Below are 14,815 nucleotides of genomic sequence, written 5' to 3'. Positions count from 1 at the left end.
ACCTGGTGACAGATTGCATTTTAACTGAACTGACCGTAGCATGTAGTATGTATTGCGTTACAGTTGCTAAAGTTGAGTGATTTCAGTCTTACTAAGGACACTTAAATGCATCCAAATTATGTCTACCTGAAACCAGCCTAGACCTGTATTCATACATGCCTTTTTTGTCTATTCTTGTTTGCTTTTACAAAAAATAAACAGCACAAATGTCACAAGCAAATGCAATCCAATTGTATCAATTCAATTGCACCAGTATATAGAGATTTAGCAATGTTTTATATATGCTTGGCTAGATTTGCATCAGACGAATAGATACCCTGTGCATATAGAGATATCTGTGTATCAGTTATACATGTATACTTACAGTATATAATATAATATATTTAATATCTCAAGAAATTAATTCCATTTTTGAGTAGAAAATATATCATTAAAATTAACCTTTGATATATACATAGCACATATTTCCCAAAAGGACTGTGCCAAGTTAGGAATGCATATTTGTGAATTTTTCCAGATACACTCAAAAATAACATGTGTGCATATATTATATATATATATATATATATATATATATACATATACTGTATATATACATATATAGATATATATATAATATATTAGTATATATATATATAGATAGATAGATAGATAGATATACACATATACTATATATACATATATATTTATATATGCACATAATGATATATTAAATATACATGTGTATATCTATCTATCTATCTATCTATCTATCTATCTATATATATATATATACAGTATATACACGTATCTTACAGAATTCGTCATTTCTTCTACCTATGGAAACATTTATCCCCATGCACATGCATACACACTCACGCACGAACATATATCTTGTGCAAAGCTTAGGGTGCCATTTGTGCCTATGGCCAATCAAATGATATTTTGTAATATTTTTATTTAACATGATGTTGTTTTTCTGTGTGTCCTTTATCCTACCGTTTTCATACGACTAGAACAATACAACAGATATACTTTCAAGTGTAACAAAGTTTCCCTGAAATGTATGTACAATCCTTGGTGCAAGCATATTTGACTTTATACGTTGAACCTCTAGATAAAATGTACAATCAGCGTGTCCCTTTTCCTGATTCTGAGTTTTGTATTCCTATAAGGAAGTTTTTTTTATAAGGATGTACTGCAGTTCACGAATAAATAAGTAGAAACAGTGATAAAACTGTAGGATAATAATTCCAGCTAAGATGGATATGTGCATGTACTGAATGTCTATCATGTGTGTCTGCGTGTGTTGGAATATATATATATATGTATTATATGCATATAGATAGATAGTGTGTGCATGCAATAATCATCCATGCATTATTTGCTTTTTTTTCACAGTTACTAATTTATAAATGGAATGTAGTCAAGAGTATAGTAGTGTGATAGAATACTAGATTTTCTAACACGACACCTGAAACCTTCACACCAGTGGAGGCCTGGTCCACTTTAGCTTGCAAGGTACTGTATACCTCTATAATACCTGATATGTAGCAAAGTGTTCAACCAGGGCTCTCCATGTGCAGGCATGAAGTAGGAACATATTCAAGAGGAGCTTCTCCACTTTATAGAGAACTACCGTCTAACGAGATTGTTAGACGCAGTAAAGAACGACTATTAACATATGCATGCAGGTAATTTACATATAGTTGGAATTATATACGTGGGTTACCCTAACCATGGTCTTATTGCAGTCCCAAGCAAATCTGATCATATTTAACCTTTGCACCCCGTGCATCAAGTCCCCTTGAAGGGAGAAGGCTTCTCGGTACTATTGATCCATCCATCCAGGCCACAGCCCTCTAATGAGGTCATTCTCCTAACTAAGAAGCAGTAGACCATGGAGCCATATTTCTTCCTCAGTGGTCTGCAGATCATAGTACACATTAAGATCCTGTTAGCATTGTGTTATACATCCCAGCAGAGACACACTGCAGTGCAGCAAAGCGTTTTGTTTTCTACAGTTTTTCAAAAAATAAAAATCCAAATATCGAAGCTTTGATATACAAATAATAGAACCTTAACACAAAAATATATATGTTCCTCATTAAAATATGGAAGGCCATTTTTAAATCAGCTATTTAATTATTAAAGCATGAAATGTAGCGCTGTACATATGTGCATTGGTCGTTTAAGTGCAATTATAGTTTACATCTCTACTGGATGTGTGGTGCACATCCCATAGAGTTAGCTAATATTGGACTACTAGTTTCTTGCCAAGGTAATATAGTATCCATGAATTCATTGTGAAGTATATTTCTTTGGAAACCGCCATCTTTTAAGTGTAATTATTAGGAGCTGTTTAATAAATATAAGTGATACCGTCAATGTCTCCATGGCAGTCAAGTCAGTTTTTGCTGCAGAACCTCCTGTGAAAAGTGTTCTTCATAATGTTATGGTGTCACGGAGCTATGTGACGCCTATGTGTTGCAAGAGGTCGTACAGTTGAGTTCTTTCGGCTCTACACACTATGCTGGCTGAGATGCCCATAGTATATAAAGTGAAGCGTACTGACGGCCTCATCATAATTGAAATATTCCCTAGTCAAGAATACTACCAGGTTAGTCGGGCCTACCAGAGTTGACAATAGATGTTTCCGTGAATTAGTATTTGTTGCAGATGCAATAAAACATCACTTACACAACTATTGCTTTCCATGCAGAATTGACACATCTAGAAAAAGTATTACCTAGCAGATTATTGCATTACACAAATTCTGCAGCTGCTCCGTACACTTGCAAGAAGCAGACCTGTCAAACATCAGTCAGCATTTTGGTTATATTTACATAGTTAGTATTTCCTAAGGTGCAATTTGCAGTTTTTAAATTCTTCTCCCTAAAATCTTCATTGCTATGATTAACTCCTTCTTGGATCTCCATGTAATCAGATTTACTTAGCGTGGAGGCACTTCTGCTTTTTTGAAGGTCAGGGGAAGAAGGGATCTTTGGACAGCTGGTCACTTGCAAATATTGTGCTTGCTCCTCACCCTCTGTCTCTCTGTGATAGAAGTAATTGAAGTTGGACACTATTACAGGAACTGGTAAGGCAATGGTTAACACGCCTGCAATTGCACAGAGGGAGCCTACTATTTTGCCACCTATTGTTGTAGGGACCATGTCTCCATATCCTACTGTTGTCATGGAAACCACAGCCCACCAGAAGGCATCTGGGATGCTGGGAAACTGAGATTCTCTCTCATCAGCCTCTGCAAAATACACAGCACTGGAGAAAAGAATAACACCAATGAAAAGGAAAAATATTAGAAGACCTAGTTCCCTCATACTTGCTTTAAGCGTTTGACCCAAAATTTGAAGGCCCTTGGAATGTCGGGAAAGTTTGAAGATCCTAAATACTCTTACCAGTCTTATTACTCTAAGAATTGCTAAAGACATTGCTTGTTGACCCTGTTGCCCATCTTCAGTTTTTTCTGCTAGTTCTGTCCCTAGCGTTATAAAATAAGGGATGATAGCTACTATGTCAATGATGTTCATAATGTTGGTAAAAAATCCCGCTTTGCTTGGACAGGCGAAAAAACGAACCAAAAATTCGAACGAGAACCATATGATGCAAAGTGTCTCAACAATGAAGAATGGATCTGTGAAGGTATTTGATTGTTGGTATCGGCCTGTGCTGTTAGAATATGGATTGTATTTTACAGCACTCCCATGCATGTCCTCATTCTCATCCCTAAAAACAGGCAAAGTTTCAAGGCAAAAACTCACAATGGAGATTAAGATCACCATAACTGATATAATTGCAATAATCCTAGCAGGGCCAGAGCTTTCAGGATATTCAAAAAGAAGCCATACTTGCTTCTGAAACTCATTGTCTGGCAAAGGGCGTTCCTCTTCCTTAATATATCCTTCATCCTCCCTAAAGATCTCCATAGCTTCTTCCCCAAGTTCATAGAACCGAATTTCCTCCGAGAAGATGTCCAAGGGCACATTCACAGGTCTCCTTAATCTGCCCCCAGACTGGTAAAAATACAAGATGGCATCAAAACTTGGTCTGTTTCTATCAAAGAAATATTCATTCCTCAAAGGATCAAAGTATCTCATCCTCTTTTTAGGATCCCCTAACAACGTTTCAGGAAATTGGGATAAGGTTTTGAGTTGAGTTTCAAAACGAAGGCCAGAAATGTTAATGACAACTCTCTCACAACATTCATGATCAGGATCAGGGTCATAACTGTCCTGTGGGTGACCTGGCAAAGCGGATGTTTCATCTGTGGGATCTCCAGTGGCAACTGTCATAGTTAGTCCAAATTAGTGCACAACCTAGTTCTTCTGGTTGGCTGTTGAAATGTGACCACAATGAAGCACTGTGGATATACGCACTCAGGATAGGAAAGGCTTTCGGAAAATGAGAGGCATAGGACCTCTCGCCTAAAAAAAGAGGAGATAATAGTTAAAACAATGATAACCAATTTCCATATCTCTGGAGCGATGGCTGCTACATACTGTACCCTTTACCTATAAACTTAAAATAAACTATCAAGGAGAATATGCAGAATGCTCCAACAATCAATGAACATTTCCCAGTTGCCTTGTATAGATTTAAGGTATGCCTCTTATATTACAGCATCAAAATTGCAGTATTTTAGGGCAGGGTATTATTGCTCTCCAATTGCACTCAATACATCCCAGGAGCATCTTAAGTAATATACATTACAAGGCCAGTTTAAAAAGCGTCCTGTATGGATACAGCATATATTTATTCTACAAGGATATTCATCTCAAAATTGGTGTCTGCCCGATCTGTAATGGAAGGTCACAGGACATAAATATATATGTAATGCACTTAATAACCTATGAATTAATACAGGCGACGTATATGGCACACTAATACATAATGCCATGGCAATACGTAGATTATTAATATCCCATCATCCATCATCATCAAGGAATTTTTCTATGTTGCAAACGACATAATGTGACTCAGAATAATAGAAGATAATCTAAATGATTTTATTAGGCTATACATATATCTTTATATAATACAAAAAAATATGTAAAAAGGTTAAAGCACACGCCTAAGTGTTATAACATACAACGTAATAACCATAAATATGGAAAAAGATCAAAACCTGGTGTCATTTATATTAGAAGCAGAGAAAGCAATGAAACAAGACATTACCTTGAGAAACAATCCTCCAGGTTTCTTAGTAACCAGACTAGGTAGAATCCGTTCTCCGGGGAATACAATGAAGAAAAACAGGTTTTCTGGCATCCTATACATTTAATGATCCTAAGAATCCCCCCAAAAAATAGAATCAGCTGTTGCTAAAATGGGGGATTTCCTTGGTAAGAGGAGCTCATTCTTCTTGAAGTGAATGGATAGGATTGGTCTGGCAGGTTCCCTTTCTTGAAAAAGCCTCTGTTCAAATGTATAATGTGATAAATGGAAGATGCTAAGCTCAGCAAAAAAAAAAGAAAGGAAAGAAAAAAAAAATGGTCTGGTGTCCTCAAGAGGTGTGACGTTGCCTGGTGGTAAGGAATAAAAAAGCAGGAGCTAGGTAGAGCTGGTACATCATGAAACATCTGCAGAGACCCAGTTTCCAGATGCAGTAGTCACACAGCCTTCCCCCTTGTCAGCCTGCGTTATGATGCTTCGCTATTCTGCACTGCAACAAAACAAGAGGCAGAATTCACAGCACATCCCACATTACAGGGAGAGCAGAAGAGATGAAACCTAGGAATCCATAGAACATCAACCCATCACAACATGTCTATATACCTGTATCTACTCAAACATGTCTCCTAGAAATATACTCCTGGTGCTCTTACATTTTGGAGAACCCTTGGGTTCTAGCCTGGAACCACCAATTGCATAGAGAAACACTGTGCCACTGCTGGAATAACGTGAACTTGAAAAACTAAATATGACCTTTTGACAAAATCATCTATGTCTAGAAGCAGGGCGCCTGTCTGCAATATGTATGGCTCATTGTTCATCTTTTACAGTAACTTCTCCATATCTAGAACGCAAAGGAGGAGGGAAACATATCTAAATACCAAGATATAAAACCAGGCATGTCCTTCAGTTTTGACCTAGAAGTCATTCCGGAGCTGAAATGGGCAGTTAGTACAAGATTATATATGGTTAACACTGTTTCGGAGGGGAGAAAGTCTTCTCCGTTGCTCATAACAACAATCTAGGGCATATATTCGCCCACTGTTCTCGGAGGATGTTGTGGATCCCCACCCCTCCGGCAATAAAGCAGGCTTTTTGTCTCCTGCCCAGGTCACACAGCTCAGAGAGAAGACAAATGAAATGTGTATTCAAGTGTATTCTGCATAACAAATGAGCTGCCAGGGTATTGAGCCTTGAATCAATTGGATAGGTTTACTGACAGCAGACAGCAAGCTGACATTTGATCTCTTGCAAAAAGAATCTTAGCAAATCTAATACTGCGTATTTAAGATACACCCTGCTGTGAAACGTGTCATTAGGTCTAGCGCCACACGTAAAACGCACAAAAATGAACGGTAATATATTATGCACTATGTATAGATCACGGTGAAGCCTTTTTTTTTAACACAACAGGAGACTCATTGCTGACGTTGTAATGGGGAGATCCCGAGTTCTTCCTCCTTCTTTCTACCGTTTCACTGCTGGAGGATGCTGGTAAATGCATCGATTGCGCCACATTGATCTTTTACACAATGCAAAGATTTAGTACTTAAGAGGTTAAAGTAAATCCCTCCAGTGTTCTACCTACAGCAGCTACACAGCTATGTCTTCACAGCACAGGGATTACAGAATTAGTCTGGGGACAGGTGGGGCGTCACACAATTTCTTAATAAATTCCACTTTTCACGTCGGCCACTAGATTTTCTTGAAATGCCAGTATTGTTGCCTCAGGTCACAGGATTCTTTAATATAATAGACCTTCTTCTAATGGAGAATAAGGAGTACTAGCAATCCATTTTCCAATCCATCACCTCCCTTTCCTAAACATCAGAGAGATAGTACATTCCTTACAGTCCCCTGCACAGAAAGGCTGGAATTCCCTATTAAGTATAGTCTACAGATTCCATTAATGAGCCATGTTCTTATGATTCAATAACAGCTTGGTAAAACACCATGCAATGCGAAACACATCAATCTAAGATGTCACCATGGAGGCAGAACAATTCTCTATGGGATAATGTAGCAACAGATATAACAAAAGGCTAATAAAAAATAAATAGATAAAACTATACAAATCACAACATATAACAATAGAAACATAGTTAATAAATCACAACATATAAGAATAGAAACATCAGTTAATAAATCACAACATATAACAATAGGAACATACATACAGTAAACAAATGACAACATATAACAATAGAAACATACAAGTAGTTAACAAATCACAACATATAACAATAGGAACATACAAACAGTAAAAAAATCACAACACATAACAATAGGAACATACATACAGTAAACAAATGACAACATATAACAATAGAAACATACAAGTAGTTAACAAATCACAACATATAACAATAGAGACATACAGTTAACAAATCACAACATATAACAATAGGAACATACAAACAGTAAAAAAATCACAACACATAACAATAGGAACATACAAAAAGTAAACAAATCACAACATATAACAATAGAAACATACAGTTAACAAATCGCAACATATAACTATAGGAACATACAAACAGTAAACAAATCACAACATATAACAATAGAAGCATACAGTTAACAAATCACAACACATAACAATAGGAACATACAAACAGTAAACAAATCACAACATATAACAATAGGAACATACAGTTAACAAATCGCAACATATAACAATCGGGACATGCAGTTAACAAATCACAACTTATAACAATAGAAACATACAAGCAGTTAAATCACAATATATAACAATAGAAACATACAAACAGTAAACAAATCACAACATATAACAATAGAAACATACAGTTAACAAATCACAACATATAACAATAGGAACATACAAACAGTAAATAAATCACAACATATAACAATAGGAACATACAAACAGTAAATAATTCACAACATATAGCAATAGAAACATACAGTTAACAAATCACAACACATAACAATAGCAACATACAAACAGTAAATAAATCACACCATATAACAATAGAAACATTCAGTTAACAAATCACAACATATAACAATAGCAACATACAAACAGTTAACAAATCGCAACATATAACAATCGGGACATGCAGTTAACAAATCACAACTTATAGCAATAGAAACATACAAGCAGTTAAATCACAATATATAACAATAGGAACATACAAACTGTAAACAAATCACAACATATAACAATAGAAGAATACAACAATCGGCATCAATCCTACAGCCTCGAGGAATAATACTTACATTCCACCTCCCAATAAACAACAGCGAATTAAGCCTTTATCTGTAAGAACTGTCCTCCATCTCTGCTGCAAGACACTGATTAAAGGTTTTCTGCATGGAATAGCTACAAATATGGCCCATGACCCCATAATTTGGCTTCTCCTATGCAAATAGCCTTAATTGGTGTTTCATCACAGCAGCATGCACAGTGTTGATGATAATGAACCACATTGCAGGCGCTTGGCCTCCCAGATTATACATGCAATTACTAATTCTTTCTTACAGACAAGAACAGGTCACAATCTGCATGCAATGAGGTAATTGCCATGTTTGATTTACCCTTTTTTTATTCCAATTCTGAAGCATCCATTTTCCCAGTTTGTGGTAAACCTTTACTTAATGGGTGGGGGGAGCAGAAACTTACAATTGGTTCTGCAGTAAGGCATGCAGTGCATACATAAAGACTTCACTGCACTATGGTATCTCTTCCGCACCTGACAGCAGTTTACCTAAACGGATGAAGCTTTTCTATCAGTTCCCCACAATACCGACCACTTGTCTGTGCTGTGGAAGAATCTTTACATTCCTCAGATATTTTCCATCATCGTCAATTTACAGATGCAATATAATAGATTACTCATGTAGCATATATGGGATTTAGATCGAAACCTACTTTAATTCTTTAACACCTAAAATACTGAGTTGACTTTAAAAAAAATGACTTCATTCACACAGCAATATTGTATTACCTATGACGTGTCTGAAGCCATAATACAGCACTCTCACCTTGCTATGGGGATATGGGGACATACTTGTACAGTCCCATCGCATGCACTCAGTATCATATCCAGGCATATGGAGGGCTTCTCCCCATATGAATTGGTTAGTAAAACTGTGGCATGCTGTATTGGACACCATACTATGAAAATATTCTCCACTAGTAGCATCTGTGTAATCAATGTCATATAGTGGCACATTATGTGTGTTATGTGTTATGAGTTAAAACTACCATACTCTTTAAAGAAGCACTCTTCCAATCAAAGTTTTTATCCTCTTAATATATTGCAGTCATCATATTATATCGCACTGTGTACTTACAATTGCTCATTTTGCCTTTCTACCCAGATAATTCTTCTCTTTTCTCTGCTCTACCTAGAAATAGGAAGCCAGGGACCTTTTCAGTGACTTATAGCTCTTTCAGGGAAAACTGACCTCCTGTTTGTACACAGAGCTTAGAAGGATTCAACTAGTCAGTTTTTAATCATGTGATGTCATAGACCTAATTGAAAACGGAAGAATTAGTTGGGTAGAAAGGCAAAATGAGAAATAGTAAGTACACAGTGCCATATAATATGATAATTGTAATATATTAACAAATTTTGATGGGAGAGCTTCGTTAAGTAGGAAAGATTCCAGCGATATACTCACTGTTAAAAAAGGACCTTCCCATGGACTTGAACTTTTTCCCCCTAAACCCATGTATATGTGTATGAACTATACTGTCAGTGTCTTAAAGGGAATCTGCCAGCAGGTTTTTACTATGTAATCTGAAACGGTATAATATAGGGCAAGGAAGCCTGATTCCAAAGATGTATTAGTTACAGGACTGCTTGGTGTAATTTTGATAGAATCCCTGTATTATCTGCTGTAGATGTAGCAGTGATCAGAATGCTGATCTGTGTATAACCCCACCCTCATCACTGATTGGCAGCTTTCTGTGAACACCGTACATTGTCAGCAAGCTACCAATCAGTGGTGGGGGTGGAGTTACACAAATTAGTCTGACTGATGGGCACATGAGACCTAGTCAGGCAGTGATAGTCTCTTGATGATAAAACACTGGTTGAATTGGAACTACTGCAGCAAAAATCCTAATAAGTGGCACATCATTGTAATCAGGGTATCTTACATTATACTGCTTTTAGATGAAATAGCAAATACCCGCTGATTCCATTTATTATGCTCACCTACTGCCATTTTCTCCAGTATCCAGTGCCATTTCGATCCTCTTCAGAGTGACGCCACTGCTCTTCAGATAATTTGGCTCAAACTATGATCGATGCGTGAGCCAGAAGTCTCTTTTACAGTATAAGCCTCATCTGGGTCATACAAAGAACAGTGTGATTTAGAGAGTCTGAATTGATGTCATGTGACTCGGAAGAGGTGCAGAACGGTGCTGGATCCCGGAGAAGACCGCATTAGGTGAGTATATTAACATACTAGATGGTAGCCCGATTCTAACGCATCGGGTATTCTAGAATACGTATGTAGTTTATTTATGAAGATTTTAGAATAATACATTGAATACACAGGATTTGGCCAGCTGCGACCAATTAGCGAAGCGTGGTTCAAATCCCGTGCCAATTCGCGGCCAGACTGCGCCTGTCGCTGATTGTTCGCAGCCGGCCACGTAGTATATAACAGCCCACGTAGTAAATAGCACAGCCACACAGTATATTGCATAGCCACGTAGTATATTGCACAGCCACATAGTAAATAGCACAGCCACGTAGTGTATAGCACAGCCATGTAGTATATAGCACAGCTCACGGAGTATATAGCACACCCCACAGAGTATATAGCACAGCCACGTAGTATATAACACAGCCCACGGAGTATATAGCACAGTCACGTAGTATATAGCACAGCCCACGGAGTGTATAACAGCTCACATAGCATATAACACAGCCACGCAGTTTATAACAGCCCACGTAGCATATAACACAGCTCACGTAGTATATAACAGTCCACGCACACAGTATATAACACAGCCCACGTATTGTATAACACAGCCCACGTAGTGTATAACACAGCCCATGTAGTGTGTAACACAGGCCACGTAGTGTATAACACAGCCCATGTAGTGTATAACACAGCCCACGTAGTGTGTAACACAGGCCACGTAGTGTATAACACAGCCCATGCAGTATATAGCACAGCCCACGTAGTAGATTGCAGAGCCCACGTAGTATATAGCACAGCCCATGCAGTATATTGCACAGCCCACGTAGTACATTACACAGCCCACGTAGTACACTGCACAGCCCACGTAGCATATTGCACAGCCCACATAGTATATTGCACAGCCCACGCAGTATATTGCACAGCCCACATAGTATATTGCACAGCCCACGCAGTATATAGCACAACCCACATAGTATATTGCACAGCCCACGCAGTATATAGCACAGCCCACTTAGTATATTACACAGCTCAGGCAGTATATAGCACAGCCCATGCACTATATTGCACAGCCCAAGCAGTATATTGCACAGCCCATGTAGTATATTGCACAGCCCACGTAGTATATTGCACACCCCATGTAGTATATTGCACAGCCCATGTAGTATATTGCACAGCCCACATAGTATATTGCACAGCCCACGCAGTATATAGCAATGTGGGCATCATATCCCTGTTAAAAATTGAATTAAAATAAAAAAATAGTTATATACTCACCTTCCGTTGGCCCCGGATCCAGGCGAAGCGTTTACCGATGCTCCTCGCACGCTCCGGTCTCAAGAGTGCATTGCGGTCTCACAGATGATGACGTAGCAGTCTCGCGAGACCGCTACGTCATCATCTTGCGACACCGCAATGCATGGAGCGGTCACCGGGGCGTCGCGAGGAGCGGGAAAGGCCAGTTCTGGATCCGAGGGGCCGACGGACGGTGAGTATATAACTATTTTTTTTTTTTTATTATTTTTAACATTAGATATTTTTACTATTGATGCCGCATAGGCAGCATCAATAGTAAAAAGTTGGTCACACAGGGTTAATAGCAGCAGTAACGGAGTGCGTTACCAGCGGCATAACGTGGTCAGTTACCGCTGCCATTAACCCTGTGTGAGCGCTGAGTGGAGGGTAGTATGGAGCGGGCACTGACTGCGGGGAGTAAGGAGCGGCCATTTTGCCGCCGGACTGTGCCCGTCACTGATTGGTCGTGACCAATCAGCGACTTGGATTTACATGACAGACAGAGGGCGCGACCAATGATTATCTGTGACAGACAGACAGACAGACGGAAGTGACCCTTAGACAATTATATAGTAGATACTCACTACACTACACACACATATGCACATGTTTAGGTGGAAGGCTTCTTTTAGTGAATTCAGCAGGGAATAATGAAAACATGCGTTGTGAAATTAGTTGGTAATACTCAGTGCATGTATTCAGATATTTAACATTATAAACAGCAGAAACAACAATAATAACACATGTTAACGTATATAAAAAAGAAACTAAAAAAAACTCAGACTGATGTACTATGCTATACCTAAAGAAAGCCCTTTGAAGGAAGTTTAGGGTTGATGCATGACACAGGGATTCAAAGAACTCAAAGAATTAGTGCTTGTGTCATGCATCAGGCCTTCACTGGGCTTAACACAATACATCAGTTTTGCATTGTTTTTCTTTGATCGTAATGTTAAAAATTCTATTTGATTCCAATCCGTCTACGTAGTACATTTTGATGCAAGATAAAAAACAAATCCCCTATTATGTTTTGAAAAGTATTTGCCGCTTAAGATGGTTTCTGAATTTTGGAAGTATAGATCCACTTAATAAGAAGCTTTACCTTATTCTGTGTTGAAAGAAGAACAAAAAAAAAACCTCAAAACGTGTAGGGAGCAAAGTAATTGCAAAAGGGTAAAAGTTTAAAAGTTAGCTTTTAGTAAATGGAGGTTCAAAAGCATAAATATGTCCAACAGAACAGGCACAAAGACATATTGATGGGTGATCCGACATGGAAACCCCCATAGTAAAAAGGCATCAGTCGCAACAATAAGACAATATTTAAAAAATGTATATGCCTAAAAGAGTATAATGATGGTTAATAAATGTGTGCAAAATCAACGAGACATAATGTATAGACTGCTTTAAAAAGGAGTACCGAATAATGTTTCCGTGAAATGAGAGTCAGAATGGATAGAAGCAAAATAGCAAAAAATTGTAAGAGGCTCACCCACTACACACCAGACAAGTGTTTCTGTTTGTGACAAGCTTAACCTATTCAGGAATAGGTGTAGGGATTCACGCTGATTGGATGCAGGGTTCACTCAAGCCCCAGAAGACCGACTGCCATTACGGGAGCAGAGTGTATGGTGTTTTGATTTTACAATGGGGATTAAAATATTTAACATTGGGTTGCCCTAGTAGTGGGCAACCATTTTAATAATTAATCTAGCTAGATCACTTGAGCACTCCCACTTCTACTCATTAGCCGACCCTGTGACAACTGCTTCTGTCACCAGGCACCGCCGTTTTCATTCAGTGGGTGGCACTGGTGATGCGATAGACATTAGGACCAAGCACTGAGACTAAAGAGGCAGAGAACTGTAGTGCTTTCCAGTCTGGCATTGTGGGAAAGTGTGTTATGCACCTGGAGTAATCAGCTCTCTACCTTGACTATGGGATTGCACTATGCCCTGCTAAAACTCCCAGCTCACTGCTTGGAGCTGCCAAATGTAGATAATAATATCCTGGAAGTTGACCTTTTACTGATGATTCTTATGTCTAACGATTTGGTTCCTTGTCTGCCTTTCTGATTTTGATTTGGTGACCTGACCATTCCTGCCAGCCTGCTACTTTGTCTGGTGACTACGAGGATTCAACCCAGGGACCCTTGATTGTTGACATCCCCTACAGGGGTTTAAATATTGAAGTCCGGGGTTTCTTTCAGTATCTGATAATTAAAAGCTATTAAATTATACTAGGAGACCACAGAGAGAGTCACGTTTTATCCACTAAACCATTAACCCAGACATATGCAATTATAGGTGTGTATGGTTGCTCTTGATGTCCTTGACATTCCAACTCAACTTAACATCCTTATTTATAAAAATATATTGGAAATCATGACTGTATGTAAAAATACAATATGAAATGTTGGATCCCCACCTCTTTCAATATACAAGAAACAGCTGATTTGGCCAGGTGGAGCCGTTTCTGGTTACATATTTGAAGTATTACATGGCGGGCCTTTAGATGACTGAATGTTCATTAAAAGTTTATTGTGATAATATTAAGCTATCCCCCTCCATGTGGTAAGGGATCGCTTACTGATTGGTGGGGTCTCCTGCAATCCTGAGATTGGGTCTATGGAATCCAGGAACCAAACTCTGTAGAGCCTTGTTTTGATTCGATTGGAGGTGTGCAGGTTTGACCTCCATAGTGCTCAGATATTTCCAAAAGTCCTATAACCAATGAATAGAGTGGAAATTGAGCATGCACTGCTTCACCCCAGTCAACACGTGGTTCTACAGAACACCAATCTCGGAGTCATAGAGATTCCAGTGCTGGTTATATATAACTTAATTTTCTTAGAGTAACCCTTTAATAAATTTATAGTTTGAGTTTTACAAAAAAGTTGTCAATAAGGCTTATAATAGGGGGTCCTGTCACATATGTAGTCTATACCTTT

The 14,815-nt window shown here is 38.3% G+C and overlaps 1 protein-coding gene across 1 annotated transcript; it reads right to left on the bottom strand.

Moving 5' to 3' along the window:
* Positions 1–1,375: 1,375 nt before the first annotated feature.
* On the bottom strand, positions 1,376–5,664 carry LOC143815617 (potassium voltage-gated channel subfamily A member 2). The gene is made up of 2 exons (XM_077295002.1): positions 5,176–5,664; positions 1,376–4,424 (listed from the first exon to the last, which is right to left on the bottom strand). The coding sequence occupies exon 2, from the start codon at positions 4,290–4,292 to the stop codon at positions 2,793–2,795; it is 1,500 nt and encodes a 499-aa protein (XP_077151117.1). The 5' UTR covers positions 4,293–4,424; positions 5,176–5,664; the 3' UTR covers positions 1,376–2,792.
* Positions 5,665–14,815: the final 9,151 nt, after the last annotated feature.

This window comes from Ranitomeya variabilis, chromosome 3, assembly GCF_051348905.1.
Source record: "Ranitomeya variabilis isolate aRanVar5 chromosome 3, aRanVar5.hap1, whole genome shotgun sequence".
NCBI classification, from domain to species: Eukaryota; Metazoa; Chordata; class Amphibia; order Anura; family Dendrobatidae; genus Ranitomeya; species Ranitomeya variabilis.
Note: the sequence above shows the minus strand (reverse complement) of the source record. Positions and strands in the feature narration are given on the sequence as shown.